Source organism: Pipistrellus kuhlii, unplaced genomic scaffold (assembly GCF_014108245.1).
Source record: "Pipistrellus kuhlii isolate mPipKuh1 unplaced genomic scaffold, mPipKuh1.p scaffold_m20_p_2, whole genome shotgun sequence".
Taxonomy (NCBI): Eukaryota; Metazoa; Chordata; class Mammalia; order Chiroptera; family Vespertilionidae; genus Pipistrellus; species Pipistrellus kuhlii.
Genome location: NW_023425515.1, coordinates 39,437,596 through 39,457,085, shown reverse-complemented (window position 1 = coordinate 39,457,085; position 19,490 = coordinate 39,437,596). Strand labels below are relative to the sequence as shown.

Genomic DNA, 19,490 nt, shown 5'->3' with positions numbered 1-19,490 from the left:
GATCCCTCTTTGATCCTCACCATGGTGACAGAAACTGAAATGGATGTGGAGAGTGAACTCAAGTCAGAGCAAGTGACCCAATGAATGACGGGACCCCACACACTGCAGACATCCAGGAATGGATCACTCACAAGACCCCGGGTCCCAGAGCTACTCCACCCCTCCCCACCCTGCCAACACTCCATTCCCCATTTCATTGCGGATCAGAAAGGATGCTAAACAAGACAACACATTCTCAAAGAATTGAAACTCCTGCCTGTATGAAAACAATTTTCATTTTGAGGGTTCAACCATTATTCAAACATTACTCTAGAAAAGAATAAATTAAAAAAAAAAAAAAGACAATAGGAGATTTATCCCCTCTAAGTGGACCATATTCTTCTCAAAGGAAAAATGACTTTGGTCCTAGAGACACAAGATTTTATAATATACAATCCCATGGCCTTAGGTTGACCAGGTCAAAGTGGGCCCTCGTTTCCAATCCACTTTACACTTCAAATTAAAATGGGTCAAAATGCCTGTGACTTTATGTCTTTAATATTTTTACTTGTTGCTATTTTCTTAACATGAGTAGGTGGAACTGGGAATAACTCATATAGCCTGGATTTTTAGGGAATCTAAATATATCTTCATGCCTAAAAACTTCCCTTCCACTTATACCTAAGACAGGGCTAAGATTCCACCTTTCTTCTGGGGCTTATGCGTTTTGAATTTCTGAAAAATCACTCATTAAAGTTTTGCAAAAGATAGGGATCACATTGAAAGCAGCACCCCTCAGCTCGGGTGCCCTGGGAAATCCCAGGGCCAATTGTAAGTAGTGATAAGGGCTGTGGAATGCAGCCAGCATACTGGAAACCTCTGCTTCAGCCTGAATAAAATTTGGACACACATATCAGAGAAGCCTTGCATTGCATTGTGACTACTAGTTAGTGTGGTGAGGAAATGGCCTCTGGAGGAGGGCAGAATTCTGCAAGGGTGGACAAGGAGCTGCCCGAAGGTTTCAGTGCCCGCATAGGGCAGGGGTGCCCCTAAGACAGGACATAGGATGGTCACTAAATACAATTGAATCAATATTTTTAAGCCCCAAAAGTATAATATATATGGTAACTTGATGTGATAGAGGAAATTATAATTTAGGCAGAAGGTTTGAAATGGGCCCAAATAATTGTAATAACAGGCAACATGAGATGCATACATCAGAGAGAGGTCAATAAATAAAGGCTCTGCAAAGAGAAATACGGAATCATCCCTATCTGATTAGAAGAATAAGAAAAGTTTTTCAATAAAAAGCCACATTTAAGGCCTTGAGGTGGCCAGGACATGAATACATAGGGTTTCACATGTGGGCAAAATAGCAGGGAAGAAAGAGGTACAGGAAGGGCTCTGTGATGCTGGAGCAAAAGTCCATGGAGGGGAAGGATGGAGGTGAGACTGAGTGGGAGGGGGCCGTCCCTGGGTTGAGCCAACTCTGAGTTCTCTAAGAAGCCCTCAAATTGTGGCAAAGTATGCTCAAAAAAGACATGGGGTGGTACATCCCATTCCAAAGAATGAGAAAGGGAGGTCAAGGGATTGGGGAAGAGTGTATAAGTGGCCAGAGGAATCTTTAGAGAAAAGGATGAAACTCTTCCTAAAGCAAAGAAGACAGACTAGTTAAGGAAGCACAGTCTGGATACAGCATCTTTGGTGATACCAGTCAGAGCTTCTCAAGGCAACTACATAGCCTTTGGGAGAAGGCATACCCCTTTCCTGCTCACTCTACAAGCTGAAGTGATTGCCACTTTCCACTATGTACCACCTCCTCTATATGGTTGTAGGACCATCTTTAGAAAGTGGGCAAAGTTATTTTTCTAGAGTAATATGAAAGCAGGCCCTCCACCCAGAATACTTTTCACCAGTGCTAGCTATGTCACATAGCTTGACTTTCTCACCATATCTAAGATCAACCCTAGAATTCCTCCACCTGGAATTAGGTATCAGGTTTTGAGGATATCTTAGGCAAAATGAACTGCTAGATTGGAGTTAAGGGAGATGAGAGTCATACCAAGATTCAAGCACCAATCAATGGCATTTCCTAAAAAAAGTAAAGAAAATGTGATGTGCTGTGAGACTCAGCAGGAAAATGCATTGAAAACTGTTGATAGATTTTAATAATAAATATTACCACCTCTTGTCATCCTAGTGCTGATCTTCACATGCTCTCCTCACAGTGTAGATGAATGTGCCTGCTTTGAGTGATCAAGACAAATGGGAATGATTTGTCCTGGGAAGGAAAGCAGATGCCAGAACAAAACACTAACTAGTTCTCCTGATTTTTGCCATCCTTTTGGGTAGAAGGGATCTACCTACATTTATTCCCATTCTTTATCCTCTGCTCCATCCCAAAGGGTATTGGAGTTAGTTATATTTTAAGTTTGACAACTCCTTGTTCAATCAAACCAAAGAATTTGAAGTCCTAAACTTAAAAATCACAATATCTGAGTAGCATCTCAGGGGTAAATTGTCCCCTTTCTGTTTTCTAAGGTGAGCAGGCAAAATTCAGAAAAGAAAAACTCTGGAAATTCTACCAGAGCCTTGGAATGCAGTCCTCTGAAATTATCAGAAAGTTGAGAATCAATATTGATCATTACCCAGCTAATACTGATTATAGGCAGTTTCGACTAGCAAACAGATCCTTCAGAACTGTCAGCTTTGTTTAGTTAAGAAAAACTGAGTTAAGGTCAGGTCTAGTTCCCTGATCATAACTCGCTGTGTGACCTTAGACCAGTTAAGTTTCTTCTCTGAGCTCATCTGTAAAGTTGACTTTTTTAACACCTGCCTTAGCAATCCTTTGCAACTGTGAACTCCTGTGATTCCTCTATGATTCTTTAACTCTGGTAGAGGTTTTAGACCTAAGATTAAGATTTCCTTAGGAATGAGCACCACCCCATAATGGAAGCCCATGAAGAAACATGGACAGTTTGGGTCCTCAGCCTCTGACCTGGCTCCTGGTAGACTCATAATGGACTTTATCCCTGCTGGAAACTTGCCTGAGACCTTGTTGGACTGTAAATCTCCCCTGAAAAGCAGATATCTTTGGTCTTATTCTATAGCCAACTTCAATGTCCTGCCACCAATAATTAGAAAAAATAAGCAGGTGAAGACTAAAAATTGGTCTACCCTGACCACCACCTCCTGACTTTTGTGTCTACAGAGAGCCAGCATGGTGGGGCTTTATTGCATTTCTTTCTGTTTTATTTATTTATTTATTTATTTATTTATTTATTTATTTACTGAGCTTCAGTATGAGCACATTAATGGCTCTTAGCGTGTGGTTGGGTCTGGAAGTATTGAATATCCTTTGGTTCTTAGCCAGAATTTCTTGCTGAGCCACAGGCTTCAAGCTTGGGAAGAAGAGGCTAAGAGGAATGTACAATAGATCTGGAAGTCAAGGAAAGAGCCCTGGTAGGAAAGAGATGGGTCTGCTTAAATCTTAGCAGACCTGCCCTTGCCCTGAAATTGAGATTAGGATAAGTGAATTGACCACACAATAGATGGGAGAGACCCCAAAAGCAAGGCCACTGGTGATTTCATAGGTCGTGCCCTCCATAATCTCCTGGCATCATTCTCAGACTATAGCATGACTTACCAAAGCTATGTGCAGTGCACAACATGCCAAATGGCCCCAAGAAGAAGAGCAACAGATAATTGAGGGATCTTACTCTCTTCTCGCTCAGTTGCAGACTGTGGTGCCCCAGCAGAGCTGGAACATGGGCTGGTTACCTTCTCCACAAGGAACAACCTGACCACATACAAATCTGAGATCAGATACTCCTGCCAGCAGCCCTACTATAAGATGTACAACAATATCACAGGTGAGCCCTGCTTGCTAAACCAGCCCCCTTCCACCTCACACACACTTTGGGTTTCAGGGTTATGTTGGGGGCAGAAACAGTCAATCAGTTGGCCACAGTTTGGCAGGATTGGGAATGAAAAACGTTTGGAGACATGCCTCTCCCTGGCTCAGGCCTGCATGCCAAGAGGTAGGCCACATGGTAATCCACACATCTACATTCAAAGCCTCCCACAGAGAAAGAATCCTCAGGGACATGGGACTGATCAGTTCTGCCTCTGCCAAACTTGGGGTTAGGGTTAGGGTAAGCACTAAGAAAATTCTCCTAATTTCTTAGAGCCTCCAAGTTCTCACTTTAAAAAGGGAGCAGTGATGGAGCTCACAGAGCTACTGTAAAATGCAGATGAGATGGTAGACATAGGTGTGATTCATTAAAGCGTTTGTTAAGTGGAAAAGGAAGGGAAGAGAAAGTGTGCCAAAGAGCACTGTGTGAACCAAGGCCTGTGTGACTAATAATAAGTGCCTGCCAGGAGCTAGGCAGGGCTGGGCGGGGAGGGAGCAGTCCCAGACAGGCAGGAGTCAGATTGCACAGAGCCTTGGATACCATGCTGAAGCATGTGGTATTTGTTTTTTTAGGGCAATGAGGAGCTATTGGTAATATTGAGCAGAGGAGGGACATGGTGAGATCTCATTTTAGAAAGAGGCCTCAGGTTGCAGAGTGGATTGGCTCAGAGGGGATGGCATCAGAAAGACAATTTGGAAGACTCAAAATGATCCACAGTAGAGGAATTAAGAACCAAGATCTATTTACCATGTGCTTTAAATTGACCATTTCTTTCCCTTTCTTTGATCTTTTTTCACTCTCCCAGGTATATATACCTGTTCTGCCCAAGGAGTCTGGATGAATGAAGTACTGGGGAGAAGCCAGCCCACCTGTCTGCCAGGTACCTCACCTAAGTCCTCTGCTTCAAGGTCTCCTATTCAAGGCCTTATGGCCACAGGAATTCTGGGTGTTCATGGAGGGGAACGTTGAGGGCATAATGCTTTGATTGCTTTTTAAGATACCTTCAGAGGTTCAAAGGTCAAATAAACACAGCCTCACATCTTCTCAAACTAATTAGCCTCTATATTTCTAAATTCACATGTTTTATCAGCCCAGGAGCCTTTCTGTCTCTTTTCTCAGTAGTTTTGCTCCCTTCACACCAAGTTTTTTAGCCTATGTAGTGTGTGTCAGGAAAATCAAGAAAGTGGACACCCCATCCTCAATCACTCACTATGTTGGAGAGGAAACAAACAATATCAGACAAATAACTATAGGATAGAGTAAGTTATTTCAAAGATCAATGTGTTCAAGTCTTGCTGACTGTTGCTTCCCTGTAGCTCACCTACTGAACCATTTTAAATTAAAAAACAAAAACTGTAGTAATAGGGAGTCAATATGCAGCTATGGATTTAGGGTATATTTTATGGATACTTGTGTTAGCATTAAAAGTATAGATGGTTTGCATCACAATCATGTAGCATATATGTATACTAGTATATTGCAATCAATTTAGTAGAAAAGCATAGCCCTAAATGTATGGTTAAATAAATAACCCACATTTAAACAATTAAAATTCTATTTAATGTTCACATTTAAATAATTAAAATTATACTTAATATTCACAACAGAAATTTATGCTTTCAAAAAGGCAAGAATAGCAGTAATTGAAAGACAAAACCATTGAAGACAGCACTGAGGAGCAGTCCTGATTCTGTCTGCACATTCCTCCAGCAGTAGGAGTTTCAGAGTGTGGTGAAGTGGTGTGTAGCATCTGTATTTTACTGAACCAGACTGTTAGAAGAGAGATGGAGATAGTGTTGTTATTTGATGGAGATAGTGTTATTTACACTTTAGTAATCCTCAATATCACTCAGTAGGCTTTTAGATGTTAGAATAGACATTAAAATGGAAAAGCTACAGAGTTGTCTACCATTAGCCTTAAGAACTGAAGAAAGTGTCAGCATTTGGGAATCAGTTTTGGCCAACACTGAGGAGCTATGAGATCCCAGAGAAGAAGAAAGTCAGTGCCTGTGGTTGTCTGGGAGTAGAGGGGTGAGGGCTGGTTAGGAAGACTTCACTTAGAGTTTTATGCTTAGAAAGGATTCTTGAGGAAGTAAAAAAAAAGGGGGTGGGGGAGGAAAGGTCAACTCATTTATACTCTACTAATCCCCATAAACTTGCGTAGGCTTAGTCAGAAAGACACCCAAGACTATACTGTTGGTGAAGTCTAAGAGAAGTTGGGAAATGGTAGAGCTGTGACAAACTGGAAGTTCACGTCTCTACTTTGCTAAAAATACTATGTGGACCAAAAGAAATAGCACTGCAGGTAGATCCTGGGCAGCCATGTTATGACCTCTGGAAGGAGAAGAGGCCCTGTGCTGGGAATCAGGGGCTTGAATGCTGGTTCTGGTATTGTCATTTCCTAATTGTGGTCTTTGGTAAGTATTAATAATATCTCTGTGACTAGGATTCCATATCTCAGAAGTGAAGGAGCAAACCCATGTGATCCATTACATTCTATAACTTTTATGGTCATCATCCTCTATATTTATACAAAGCATTGGATACAATGAGTCATAAAATTATTTTAACACTCGATTTTGGGCAGAACCATGGTGTATCATTGGACCAGGCTAAAGATTTATAAATTCTCTCCTCCTAAAACCCAGAAACAAGCCAGAACAAAGAAAAACGATTTCACCAAGTGTCATAATATCCACCTTCTCACAAAAATTGCTAAGCAAATATTATTTTCCCCTTACTTTATACATGAGAAAACTAAGAATCAGTGCAGTATGGTTTATCCAAAACTACCCACAGAAAGTAAGGGGCAGAGCTGGAAGGTGAACCCAAAACTTTTTATGTCAATATAGCACTCTGAACACTTCTTGATTCTGATTATAGTTTATGCCATCCTCATGAACCCAAAATCACATTTTTGTTTTGAAAGCACTCCCTCAGTTCCTCCAGTCTTCCAAGGCTCAAGTCTGGCTGCAGTACAGCTGAGGCTATAGTATTTCTTTTATTTTTTTTAATATATTTTTATTGATTTCAGAGAAAGGAGAGAGAAAGAGAGCATCATCAATGATGAGAGAGAATCATTGATCGCTGCCTTCTGCATCTCCCCTGGGGATTGAGTCCACAACCCACACATGTGCCCTTGACCAGAATAGAACCTGGAACCCTTCAGCCCACAGGCCAACATTCTGTCCCCTAAGCCAAACCAGCTAGGTCAAGACTATAACATTTCAAGAAGATTCCTTTCTCTAAGGAAGGACTAGATGTAGAATGGTGTCAGTTGAAAGAATGACCCTGTTTCCATGAGCCTTGTCAATGGCTTGTTGCATTATCCAGCTCTTAAAATCAAAAAAAATAACAAGAAGAAAAACAGTCTTTGTGGAGAAAATGAAGTTAGAGTCATAAGAAATGGCTCTGACTTTGACTATGTCACTTGCCTTTTCTGAACCTTGGTTTCTCCATCTGCAAATTAGCTGTTTTCCAAGCTACCCCAACTCTGACATTTTAGGACTTGGGTTATGCCACTGACACCTTGGTTGGAAAAAAAAAAAAAAAAAAAAAAAAAGCGCCATTTTTTCCAGCACTGGTTTTGTTATTATCATGGACTAAGCCACAGGCATGTCTTTTACCAGATGAGGGCCTTTGGGCACTAGATGAGTCATTGTGCAGGGCTCATTACAGACCTGCCTTGAGCTGTCACCTTGTAGGCTGCTGTTTGTAATTGGGAATCTGGCCTTCAACTGTGAAAGGCCAGACCACAGAGAGTTAGCAAAGGCCAGCTCATATGTGGCCTGGGGTGAACAACAGGGTAACTCAAGAACAAATAAGAAGCATTTGGCATCAGGAAGAAGAGCATCTGAAAAGCATTAGGTTTCTAAATGCCTTCCCAAAGGTGCCAAGAATACTCAAATGCTCTTTAGTCTTTGTTGCTAGTTTCTAGGGTCAAAGAGTGTAGCCTGGCCATTTGCAACCAAGAAGAGGCCCATGCTCCCACCAGGCTTACCTCCCAGGCCTAAGAACCATGCTGGAAAGGGTTCATGTGAACTTGTTCTTAGCCAGCGGAGCATGATCCTGAAGACCCTCTGCTCATGAGCCAAAGGTGTTTGGCTGTAGGAGGCTGGTGGTACATGTGCATGCTCGGGGTACAACTCAGAGGAATGAAGTTTGATCAGACCTTCTTCCACTGAAGGTATACAGAGTTCTTGGGTGCAATGATGGGTGGCTCAGAACAGAGCCCATGCATCATTGCTTGTAGATTATGCCACCTTTTTCTATCCTTACTTGCCCTGGGCATCAGTTTTCAGCTTGAGTCTTTTATGCTAGAGAAGAAAAGGTTAGAGGGCCCATCACATGATCTGTACATGTAATGAGGCATTGTGGAATATAGGACAAGACACTGGTTGTAGAATCTAGTTAAGCCTCTGCTACTTAATAGCCATGTGACCTTGGATAGTCACTTAATCTCTGGAGAGTTTTACTTACCTAAAAAAGGGGATGACCAGGACAAACAAAATAAAAATTAAAGAAATTTGGGATTTAAAAGATCCTTGGAGATCATTTTAAACTGCCTCATTTAGCAGATCAAAAATTAAAATATAGAGAGAGCAATTTACAGCCAAATTCATACAGGACATAGGAGAGAAAATTCAGGTCAAGGCCTCAGGTGTTTGGCTCCTACTCCAGTGTTTCTTGTGACTTACTAGACCATACTTTAGTTCCTTTCATCTCTCAAAGCCCATGACCTGTGGTTTTCAGAAGTTTTATAAGTGCCCACAGTATGGACTACTTCTAGAATATGAGATGCCTTTCTAGAGAAAAAAAAAAAGGTAAAAAAGTGGGGGGGAGGGGTGTTGTTGATCATATTGGAGACTGGCCAGGCTCAAGATGGTCCAGCCCAAAAGTGATCCTGGCTAGAACTGGTTCAAGATGATTGATGGTCCATGCATGAAATGGTCTGATCCATAGATGGCCCTGATTACACAAGGTCCAGACTATAGCTCAGCCAGGCTAGAAAAATTTAGGCAAACATAACCCAGCACAGAGATCTTCTAGGCTAGTGTAGCCCATGTTGTAGAGTAGGGTCCTGTGGTGGCAAAATCTACAGTGGGTGAGGTATGAATTTCTCTTAGTGTCTCTTTTCACATGATGACCTTTTCACGGTGTGTCTCTTATCCCCACTCCCTCCTTCTTCTTACAGTGTGTGGTCAGCCCTCCCGCACCCTGCCAAACCTGGTCAAGAGAATCATCGGGGGTCGGAATGCCGAGCCTGGCCTTTTCCCATGGCAGGCCCTGATAGTGGTGGAGGACACCTCGAGAGTGCCAAATGACAAGTGGTTTGGGAGTGGGGCCCTGCTCTCTGAGTCCTGGATCCTCACAGCAGCCCATGTGCTGCGCTCCCAACGCAGAGACAACACAGTGACACCAGTCTCCAAGGAGCACATCACTGTCTACCTGGGCCTGCACGATATGAGGGACAAATCAGGGGCTGTCAACAGCTCAGCTGCCCGAGTGGTGCTCCACCCAGACTTCAACATCCAGAACTACAACCACGACATAGCTTTGGTACAACTACAGGAACCTGTGCCACTGGGACCCCACATCATGCCCATCTGCCTGCCAAGACCAGAACCCAAAGGCCCTGTGCCCCACATACTAGGCCTGGTGGCGGGCTGGGGCATCTCCAATCCTAATGTGACAGTGGATGAGATCATCAGCAGTGGCACTCGGACCTTGTCAGATGTCTTGCAGTATGTCAAGTTACCTGTGGTGCCACACGCAGAGTGCAAAACCAGCTATGAGTCCCGCTTGGGCAACTACAGTGTCACGGAGAACATGTTCTGTGCCGGCTACTATGAGGGTGGCAAGGACACATGCCTTGGAGATAGTGGTGGGGCCTTTGTCATCCTTGATGACTTCAGCCAGACTTGGGTGGCCCAAGGCCTAGTGTCCTGGGGAGGCCCTGAAGAATGTGGCAGCAAGCAGGTCTATGGGGTCTACACAAAGGTCTCCAACTATGTGGACTGGGTGTGGAAACAGATGGGCTCTCCTCAAGGCCTCGGGGAGCTCCAGGTGCAACGGTGAAGCTGACAGGCCTCCTCAGGGCCTACCCGCCCTGCCTCAGCCCAAGCGAGGCTGACTCCACACTTCTGACAGCACACTCCATGTTACTCACTAGACCAAATGGAATGGAACATGCTGCTCCCATCCTCTGAGGAAGCCCCAGGACCCTGAGAGGTAGCAGAGTGGTATAGAGGAGAGTCTCTACACAAAAAAACCTGGGCCCATGGCCCTGAGCAAATCCCTTCCCCTCTCTAGGCCTCACTGTCTTCAGCAATACAAAAGAGCTGGAAGTCTGGGCCAGTCCTAGCACTACTCTCCAGGCCCGCTTTATTCCAGTGGCCATATTCACTCCTATTCACTTATCAAATCCATGGTTGCTATAATTGGACTTGATTGTTAGAAAATGTTTTCTTACATTGAACTGAACTCCAAGTGCATATATTTTCCTAGATCTATCCTCTGGACACAGACAAGTCTAGTTCCTTCTCTAGGAGAAACCCATTCAGGTTTGGGAAGATGGAGATTATACCCTAAGGCTCTGCTCTCCTAGTGAAATCCCTGCAGTACTCTTATCTGGGATTTCTCTCCCAAAAGCTTCTTGGAGTCCAAGCCTTAGTCTTTATGGCATCTGTTAAAGGGACTCAAAGGAACAAAAAGAAAGCTGGGGATATCTGGATGACTTGGAAAAGAGAAAAGCAGTGGAAGGCTCTCCAATCCTCTTAAATTCCTATTGTCAACTCAGAACATGTCATTTTGGACCACACGTCTACCCTCAAATACCAGCTGACTGCATGAGGTACTCCAGACAAGCATAAAGCAACCTGCCAGCCTTGGAATGTTTCATCTGAAAAGGTTGCCTGAGCCCCAGCCCTAGGCATGGAGACTCATCTGGAAGAAAAGAAGGCCCATGCTGTGCTCTGCTGTGCTTCTGAGCAGGAAAATGAAAGAAGGGTAAGCTAAGGACATTAGGAGTGACCTCATCCTAGCAGGCTGCCCAGCATGCCCATGATCTGAGCTCTGCAGAGAATCCACCAGCATGGATGTTCAGAGGCATGTACTCCTCCAGTTTCCAGGAGCCAGAGTAAAGGGCAGCAGAGACTTACCTATGAAAGGCAGTGAAATGAGACAGAGAGTCAAGAGTCCAAAGTTCCAGCCCCAGCTCTGTCCCCCACTGGCTGTATAACTTTTGACAAATCACTTTTTCTTTGGGGGCTCATTTTCCCTATCTATAAAAGGAAGGCGTTGGATCTCCCTCAGGGTCCTTCTAGCTCCAGCACTCAGTGCTTCCAATTGCCAGCAGCCTCTCCGTGGCCTTTACAGGACTGACAGTCTTCCTGGGATTTTTCCACCAGAGACAGATGGCCAGAGAAGCCCCAAGAGAACAGTTGGGAAGTGTCCACTTTTCTAATGGGTTCATGAAACCACACTCCTGTGCCTATGAATGCTGCATGTAGAGGATGCTATATATTGTATATCTTATATCACAAGCTCACCACTCTGTAAGGTGCCTCTGCACTCCATGTCTCCTGTCAGAGATCTAAAGTGGAAATAAAATCTCTGTGGATAATCAATAGCCTTCATTTGGGGGGTTTGAATATTGTTGATATTTGTTTGTTTGTAACTCTTTAAAAAGAAATTTGCCCCTCATAAAGCCAAAATCTCTTCCATTACAGAAAAGGTACAAAGTTTGTCACCTAGATATCATCCAAGAAAATGTGTCCTCTCAGAGGCTGTACATTCCTTCAATGCATTGCCTGCTATTTTAAGTTCTTGACTTCAAAGAGCTCAAACTAGCATGCAAGGCAAGGTCCTGTGCTTCTATGTCTCACACAGGCTAGAGGAGTTAAGTGTCATAAGAGAAGTGTAGATTGCAGTATTATGGGAACTTAAAAAGAACAAGAAATCCAATACTACTTAAGAGGGTCTGGAGGACCTTTGCAGAGAGGTTGTTCTGGGAGATGAAAGCACGGGCAGAATGGACAAAGATCAAGCAGGAAAGGGTGCATAAATAGATTGAGAGCAGTGGGGATTAAGGGAGAGTGGAAAGAGTCTTGAAAGCCATTTATGTTTGTACTCTGTCCTGAAACTAGTGACTCTGTATTTAGGGTATATCATAGTCACCTGGGATGCCTGTTAGAAATTCAGATTCCTGGGTCCCCCTGGGAATTTTTCAATCAGCTAGTCTAAAGATGGGCAGCATAGTGTGGAAAGTGGCTTATGGCAGGAAGTTGCTGAGCTACAAAAACAGGTTGGAAAGCTACTGCAAACATTCTGGAGGGAAATGGTGAAAATCCACCAACCCTAGGGCTATGATAACACAGATGTGTGGGTAGGGAATTTTAAAATATTTAAGCAGTGTGTTCAGCAGGGCTTAGTGTCTAGGCATAGAAAGAATGCTGATGTGGGTGTGGGGGTAGCACAACCTAGCCTGTCAGTGAGGGCTGGCTATGGGTGCAGTCATGATATGCCTTGGTTTGGAGTTTGTATTATAATGGCAATGTCATGCTTTCTACATCATTGGGAACTGAAACAATCCTAAACTGTGTAAAACTTTATATGTAGCTGATTTCAAGGATTATCATGTCCTGTGTTCTATTATCTTTCAGATTTTTACTTTCCTCTAGATATTTGGACTGTGTGTGTTGTGACATATTGAGACACTGAGGGGTCATGAAGGTTATGTGGAGAGCACACTGTGACATGGTGCTTCTTCCAAATTCACCTCAAAGGAGAAGGAAGGATGTGAAAACTGTCACCGCTTTTCCCCAGAAGCTTAGTTATGGAAGGAAGGGATAGGAGAAACTTTTAAATGAATGGGACGCAGAAAGGGTAGAAATTTGATTTTAGGATGAGAAGGCCTGACCGTTTTGGAGGCATAGATAAAGGAGGGCTGCAAAATACAGAAAAGGGATAAGAGTTTGAAAGTGAGGAGATCCAAAGCCCAGAATTAATTTTGGAGACAAGAAAGTTTACAAAGGAAGCAGATGGAGTGAGGGATGGTTGGGGCACTTCCCACCCAGTGGGCTTTGAGTCTCTTCTGGGAATAGGAGAGGAGGTTAGCTTAGTGAAAAGAGAAATATAGACTATATAATTGAAGTCTATACCAAAAGGCTTCAGGTATGGTTAGATCAACCATTTCAAATATCAGAATATAATCTCTCCCTTGCTTCACTCCTCATCTTCTAGTTCCACTTTTTTCTACTAGTAACATTATTATCAGCAGAATCTCCATGAAGTGATCTTTGGAAGATCTGGGCTTATAGCCAGTAGTTTAGCAACCCCAACTGTCTCTCTCTCTCTCTCTCTCTCTCTCTCTCTCTCTCTCTCTCTCTCTCTCTCTCTCTCTCTCTCCCTCCCCCATGCTTAGCCCCCAAGTCAGGCTTTCATTGGCCAGGCCAAGGTTATATTCCCACCTCAGAAGTATTTCTGTAACCAGAGGATGAGAGGCATGAATTAGTCAGGTCTGGATCACATTCTTACCTTTAAAACCAGAGATAAAGCCATTCCAACTCAAGATATATGGACTAGGAATAGGGGAAGAGTGGATCCCAGAGGAAAATTGGCATGCTGTCCCTGAATGGGGCCATGGATGCCTGGAGATAAAAAATTAACAGGTGTTTCTAGCAGAGAGTAATGAGCTGGTAGTTCTGGATGGAAGCAGGATGGAGCCAAGAGTGTGATGTGTTCCCTCTCCTTTGGCTGCCGCAGTGTGTGGGCTCCCCAAGTTCTCCCGGAATCTGATAGCCAGGATCTTCAATGGGCGCCCGGCCGACAAGGGAACCACCCCCTGGATTGCCATGCTGTCACACCTGAATGGGCAGCCCTTCTGTGGAGGATCCCTTCTAGGTAAGGAGAAGATGGAAGGGGTGGGGAACCCAGAGTTAGGAGCCAGTGTGGGAGCAAAGGTAGGTTGATCAACATTTCTTCATTGAGAACCACTGTGTACACCAGTAGCAGGGCCAAAAATTATAGTGTTGTAGAAAGGGCCCTTAGCTGAGGCCAAGAGATATGTGTTCCTATTCTAACTAGTTCCTTTAGTCAACAAACACCTACTGAGTCCTGGTCAGTCTCTGGCACTTGGAAGTATCAGAGAGTCAGCCCCTCAAGCATGAATTATAAGACATGGCTCAAAGGCAGGGTGTGCCAAAGCTATGGAAGCAGGGAAAACCAGGAAATTCACCCTGGAGAAGTGAGGGAACTTACTTACAAAGGCCTTGAATGCCATACTTAGAAATTTCTATTTTATCCTGAACACTATTGCAGACTTATAAGCATGTTCTGGAAAGTTCTCCCAAGATAATGTGTATTGAAAAGGAGGGTGATTCAGGAGGTCAGGGTTCAGTGAGGTAGCTATTGCAATAGTCAAGAGGGAAGTCATTAGCTTTAGAATGAGGACAGGGGGTGAGTGATGGCAATGAGAGAGATTCAAAAACATTGGGAAATAGAATCATCAGGCTTTTGTAATGGATTAAGTGTGGTGGGAGTGGGAGCAAGAGCAGAAGAGGAAAGGCTGACAGACCTTCCTGCCGCAATTGAGTCCAGATGACCTAAGGTCCATTCCAGTTCTGACATTCTAAGAAAAAGTAATAGCACTCTGGAGTCTGCAGCCAATTCCTGGATTGATCCCATCACAAAGGAAGAAGATCTGGATGGGTTCACATCTGTCTACACAGCTCCTGGGGCTGCTGACCTAGCTTCTCACTGACCCACTTCCTCCAGGGTTCAGTCAGGTGAGAAAAGCTCCCCACCAGGATCCCCCAGGTACCAGACATGGACCAGGACTATAGTCAGACACCCTGGAATATGTGAAACAGCAATCAGGTGTTATCCCTCCTCTTCAAGAAATTGATCCTTACATTCCCACAAACACAAAGGTGAGTGTTCCCAACCCATTAAGCCTCCCAAAGAAGCACAGAGAGTAACTACAGATGATAGCCAGCCCTATGAGAAATGGGCACGGGAAAGGACCAAGGGATAGAAGGAGGGAGAGGGACAGAGAGACAGAGCTAGAAGGACAAAGAGAGGGCAGAGAGATAGAGAACATGAGAGAGACCCGGAAAATAAGAGAGAGGGACTGGAGAGAGATAAAGGAGAAAATAAAAGTAAACAAATATGACAAGAGAAAGAGAGGCTGGTAGAGCACAGATAGCCCAGAGAGAAGAGAAATCAGGAAAGACAGAAAAGCAGAGAGGAACAAGAAGTAAAGGAAGGGTCAAAAAAGAAGCAGAGAAATGGCAAGGAGCAGTGGGGAGAGTGGAGGCATGAGACCACTTCATCAGACATTGCTGGTTTCATTAGAATGTGAGAGATGGATTATGTGCCCACAGTTTTAAGAATTAAATTTTAACTCTTAAAATTTAATTGAGATTTTAAGTTAAATCATGTACAATGCTTATTTGTATCTACTGCATGTTTATTTCATGTCATGTTTTGAAAGTGTTAGAAGTCTGCTTCTTTATCCTTGACCACACTATGAGTTCCCCCATGCTCCACCCTGCACAGCTCTCCTAATCTAGAATTTCTATCTCCTCCTGGTATTCAGTTTTGTAGAGAGAGTGTAGGGTGGGAGGGAATGTGGGAAAGAGGCTGAGGGACAGAGGAAGGAAGGAAGGAAGGAAGGAAGGAAGGAAGGAAGGAAGGAAGGAAGGAAGGAAGGAAGGAAGGAAGGAAGGAAGGAAGGAAGGAAGGAAAGCACCACCATTTTGATGGCTTGGGTACTCCAAGAGTATTTGCAAAGCTGGAAGGCAATGCCATATCTCTGGACTTCCCATTGCACACCCCTGGGTTCATTTAAATGCTCCAGAGCCTTGCTCTGAGATGGCTCTCTCATCCCATTTTATCCACATGGGAAATTTGGTCAATAGTCCCCGGCTGTGGACAAAGCTCAAAAATTCCTCCAGACAAAGAGAGTGGCTTGCATCGAGCTCTATTTAGAACCCAGGAGCCAGAGCACATAGCTGCTGCTGAGAGGGCCAAGCAGAGCCTGGAACCTGCTCCAAAAATGTACCTCTACTTGGAACTCTGAACTCTGACCTGATATCCACACCCCAAAACCCTGGTGCCTTTTCTTTCTGTTTGACTCATTCTGGTTATTCCTCTAGTTTTAGTTACTTAAGAATTTATCATCTGTTTCACCTAAAGAATGAGCCAAAGCCTGCCCTATATTAAACAAAGGGCAGGAACCAGTCCACTGAGGGTAAAAGACAGCTGAGATAGAAGACATGTTTTAAGCTGATGGTTAGAAGACCCAAGGTCTGGCCCTGTGCTGTCACTAACCTTCTGAGTGACCCTATAGATCCCTACTTTCCTCCAGACCTCAGGATCCATATATATAAAATGAGAGGTTAGGATCAGAGCAGTGGGGGCAGTAGAATCATCTGGGGAACTTTAAAACATATTTGTGCCTGGGCCATACTCTCATAATTTAGCTGGTCTGACTTCAGGCCCCGGTATTATTATTATTATTATTATTTTTAATTCCCCAGGTAGTTCTAATGCATATCCATAGTTGGGAAGCAGCATGATATGTCAGTGCTTTTACAACCTCAGTGTGCCTAGGAATTACTCGAGGATCTTGTTAACATTCCCAGATTTCCCTACTGAAAGCAGATTCTGCTTCAATAGGTCTGAGGTGATGTCCTGAGAATCTGCATTTATAAGCCATTTCCAGATGGGGCTGTTGTTGCTGGGCCAGAGACCAGAGGCAAGAGGAGTAGGCAGTGAGCACAAGGCTCTTTGTGGACCCACTTTGGCCTGTCTGGAGTTCACAAACTTTCTGGGTTTAAAGGGGTGCTGAAACCCTGCTAAAGATGTTCCGCCTTAGCTTTGGTTGGAATAGGCAGATAAAACCACAGATTCACCTCCTCGTCTCAGATTAGAATATGAGTGTCTGACTTGAGGTTTTGAAATGCAATGGTGAGGGGTGCCCTAGAGCAGTGGTAGGCAAACTTCGGCTCATGATCCACATGCGGCTCTTTGGCCCCTTGAGTGTGGCTCTTCCACAAAATACCACCACATGCAGGCGTGCATGTACAGTGTGATTGAAACTTTGTGGCCCATGCGCAAAGTTGGTTTTCAGCTCTCAAAAGAAATTTTAATTGTTGTACTGTTGCTATTTGGCTCTGTTGACTAATGAGTTTGCCAACCATAGCCCTAGAATAATCTGAAGGCTCAAGACAGGTCAGGGCAGTCCAGGGCAATGTGTGTACACAATTCTGTTGTTAGGCTCCAACTGGATTTTGACGGCAGCTCACTGCCTCCACCATTCGCTCAATCCAGAGGATCCAATCCTCCACGACTCTGACCTGCGCAGCCTTTCTCACTTCAAAATCATCATGGGTGAGTAAGGAGCAAGGTGAGTAAGGAGCAAGATGATTCTGAATCCAATTGTGTCCACACAATCCACACAATCATTCATCAGGGCAAGACCCCTGAGATGAAGAACCAGCTGAGACTGGAGTCCAGGGACCTGAGTCTAAGCTCAAGGCAATGACTTCCAGGTACAGGGACCATGAGCAAGTCTAGGCCTCAGTTTTATAATGGGGAATAAAGAGCCCATCTACATAGATAAATTCTATAGACACTCAGAAAATATAATAAAGAAAGAAAGAAAGAAAGAAAGAAAGAAAGAAAGAAAGAAAGAAAGAAAGAAAGAAAGACACTCAGGCTTCTATGAATCCATGCTTTCAAGTCATGGCCTGTCTTGTGATTTCATGAGTCATTCACATACAATTCCATCCCCAATACCACCAGCTGGTTCATTTACTTCCCTGCTGACACTATGCCAAGATCTAAGGACACAGCATAATTAAGACCTAGATCCTGCCCATAAGGAGCTTACAGTCTAATAAAGGAATAAAATATAAGCATGGAGACTTCTAATACAAGATAAAAAGCAATAAGTTCTATAGGAGAAAAACAGATAAAATGTCATGGGAATTCATAGGAAGAAGACTTCTAACTAAAAAATCAAACTGGAGAATTGGAGAGGCTTCATGGAGGAGACAGCACATGATCCAGAAGGGTGCTTATATGATTTGAACATGTGGTGATGAAATTTGGAATGGGTATTATAAAGCAATGAGATCAGCCCATGAAGAAAGACAGAAGTGGAAGTCCATGAGAATTCATGGGGAAGAGCAGGTAGGACAGGATTGCTGAGGAAAGGTGAATAAAAGAGTTAAGGTTGGAAACTTGGACTGGATGAGACAGAGGGCTGACAGGGAGTAAAGTGCGACCTTATTCTCTGTGCCTCCATGCCTCATGTGCCTTCTTCTTGACCAGGTAAACATTGGAGACAGCGGTCAGATGAGACTGAACAGCATCTCGAGGTCAAACACATCTTTCTCCATCCCCAGTATGACCCCAACACATTTGAGAACGATGTGGCTCTGGTGGAGCTGTCAACGGGCCCGGTGCTGAATGACTTTGTGATGCCCATCTGTCTCCCAGAGAGTACCCCGGAGGAAGGTACCTCTTCCCACACTTGGCCCCACCTCTGCAGAGCAGCAGGTGCCTCCAAAGAGACTTTTTCTCCAGCGTTGGTGAAGCTCTGGTACCAACAAAGCCAGCTGATGATGTCTGCATGATTCCTCAGCTGCCTTCCCTTAAACAACTGTCAGGCTGGTTCCAAGATGGTACATAGTTAATAGGAAGTACTATATCAGTCAGAGTCCAGATGGGAAAACAGAAACTAAACTAATTATTGTTACAGAGAGAATCTAACATAGGGTCCTGGAGGACTAGAGTAGTAATGGGGGAATGCTGAGATAATAGAGGTAGTACTTGCAAGAAGAAACTACTGCTCCTGGGGCTGGAGGGACAAAGGGAAAAGGTTGGAGTTATAGAACCTAGAAGCCTGGACAGGGACCCTTGGAGCAAGAACTCTGACTCCTATGGAAGAAGCCCCATTAGGGAAACAACTGGAACCAAGCACCTCCGCTGGGTTAAGAAACCACTGTTGGGGGGAGGGGGAATGTCAACAGTAATGGCAAGCCTTCCTGGAAGTGCCCCCTATTTTCAGGATCCCCCTGAAAAAGCAGAAGTGCCAATTCATCTGTAGGGTTACAAAACAGAGTATAGAAGGGTAAGTTTGGAACTGAGGGACAATAGATTTATCACAGCATAGACTCACTCCCCATGCTACATTTCCTAACTGGTTGACCTTGAGGAAGTTGCTGAGCCTTAAGTCCCTTGCCTCTATACTGAGGATAATACCCCATGGGGTGGTCATTATATTTAAATGAAATACTATATTCAAATGTATCCAACAGAGATGAGAGTCCCACCAGGGCAGTTAGCTTCCCTTTTATTCTGTTAGATGTTCAGGGGTGACATGTTACAGCTAAACTCCTTCAGTTCAAAGAAGTTATAAAAAAAAAAATGGCTAAATGAAATTTGAGAAGTATTAGGTAGAGTAAGCCAATGTGAAAGGCATGCCTACCATATATAGTTGCTTTATATTCATTAACTTATTTACCACTTATAAAAGTCTTCTGAGGTGGTATTATAGTCCCATTTTTCAAATGAGAAAACTGAGGG

General features: G+C 43.9%; 1 protein-coding gene across 4 annotated transcripts in view; it reads left to right on the top strand.

Annotated features, from left to right (window-relative positions):
* The window catches only part of MASP1 (MBL associated serine protease 1), a 60,429-nt gene that overhangs the window by 35,633 nt on the left and 5,306 nt on the right, over positions 1-19,490 (top strand). For 2 of the 4 annotated variants that reach the window (XM_045583789.1, XM_036445532.2), the window contains 3 exons: positions 3,714-3,851; positions 4,699-4,773; positions 9,088-11,530. In XM_045583789.1, the coding sequence (XP_045439745.1) occupies positions 3,714-3,851; positions 4,699-4,773; positions 9,088-9,971 (1,097 nt within the window). In that variant the 3' untranslated portion in view covers positions 9,972-11,530. Of the gene's footprint in view, positions 1-31; positions 1,714-3,713; positions 3,852-4,698; positions 4,774-9,087; positions 11,531-13,658; positions 13,797-17,174; positions 17,289-18,233; positions 18,420-19,490 lie in introns of those variants that run through there. The other 2 variants (XM_036445534.2, XM_036445536.2) reach the window with 2 other exon arrangements.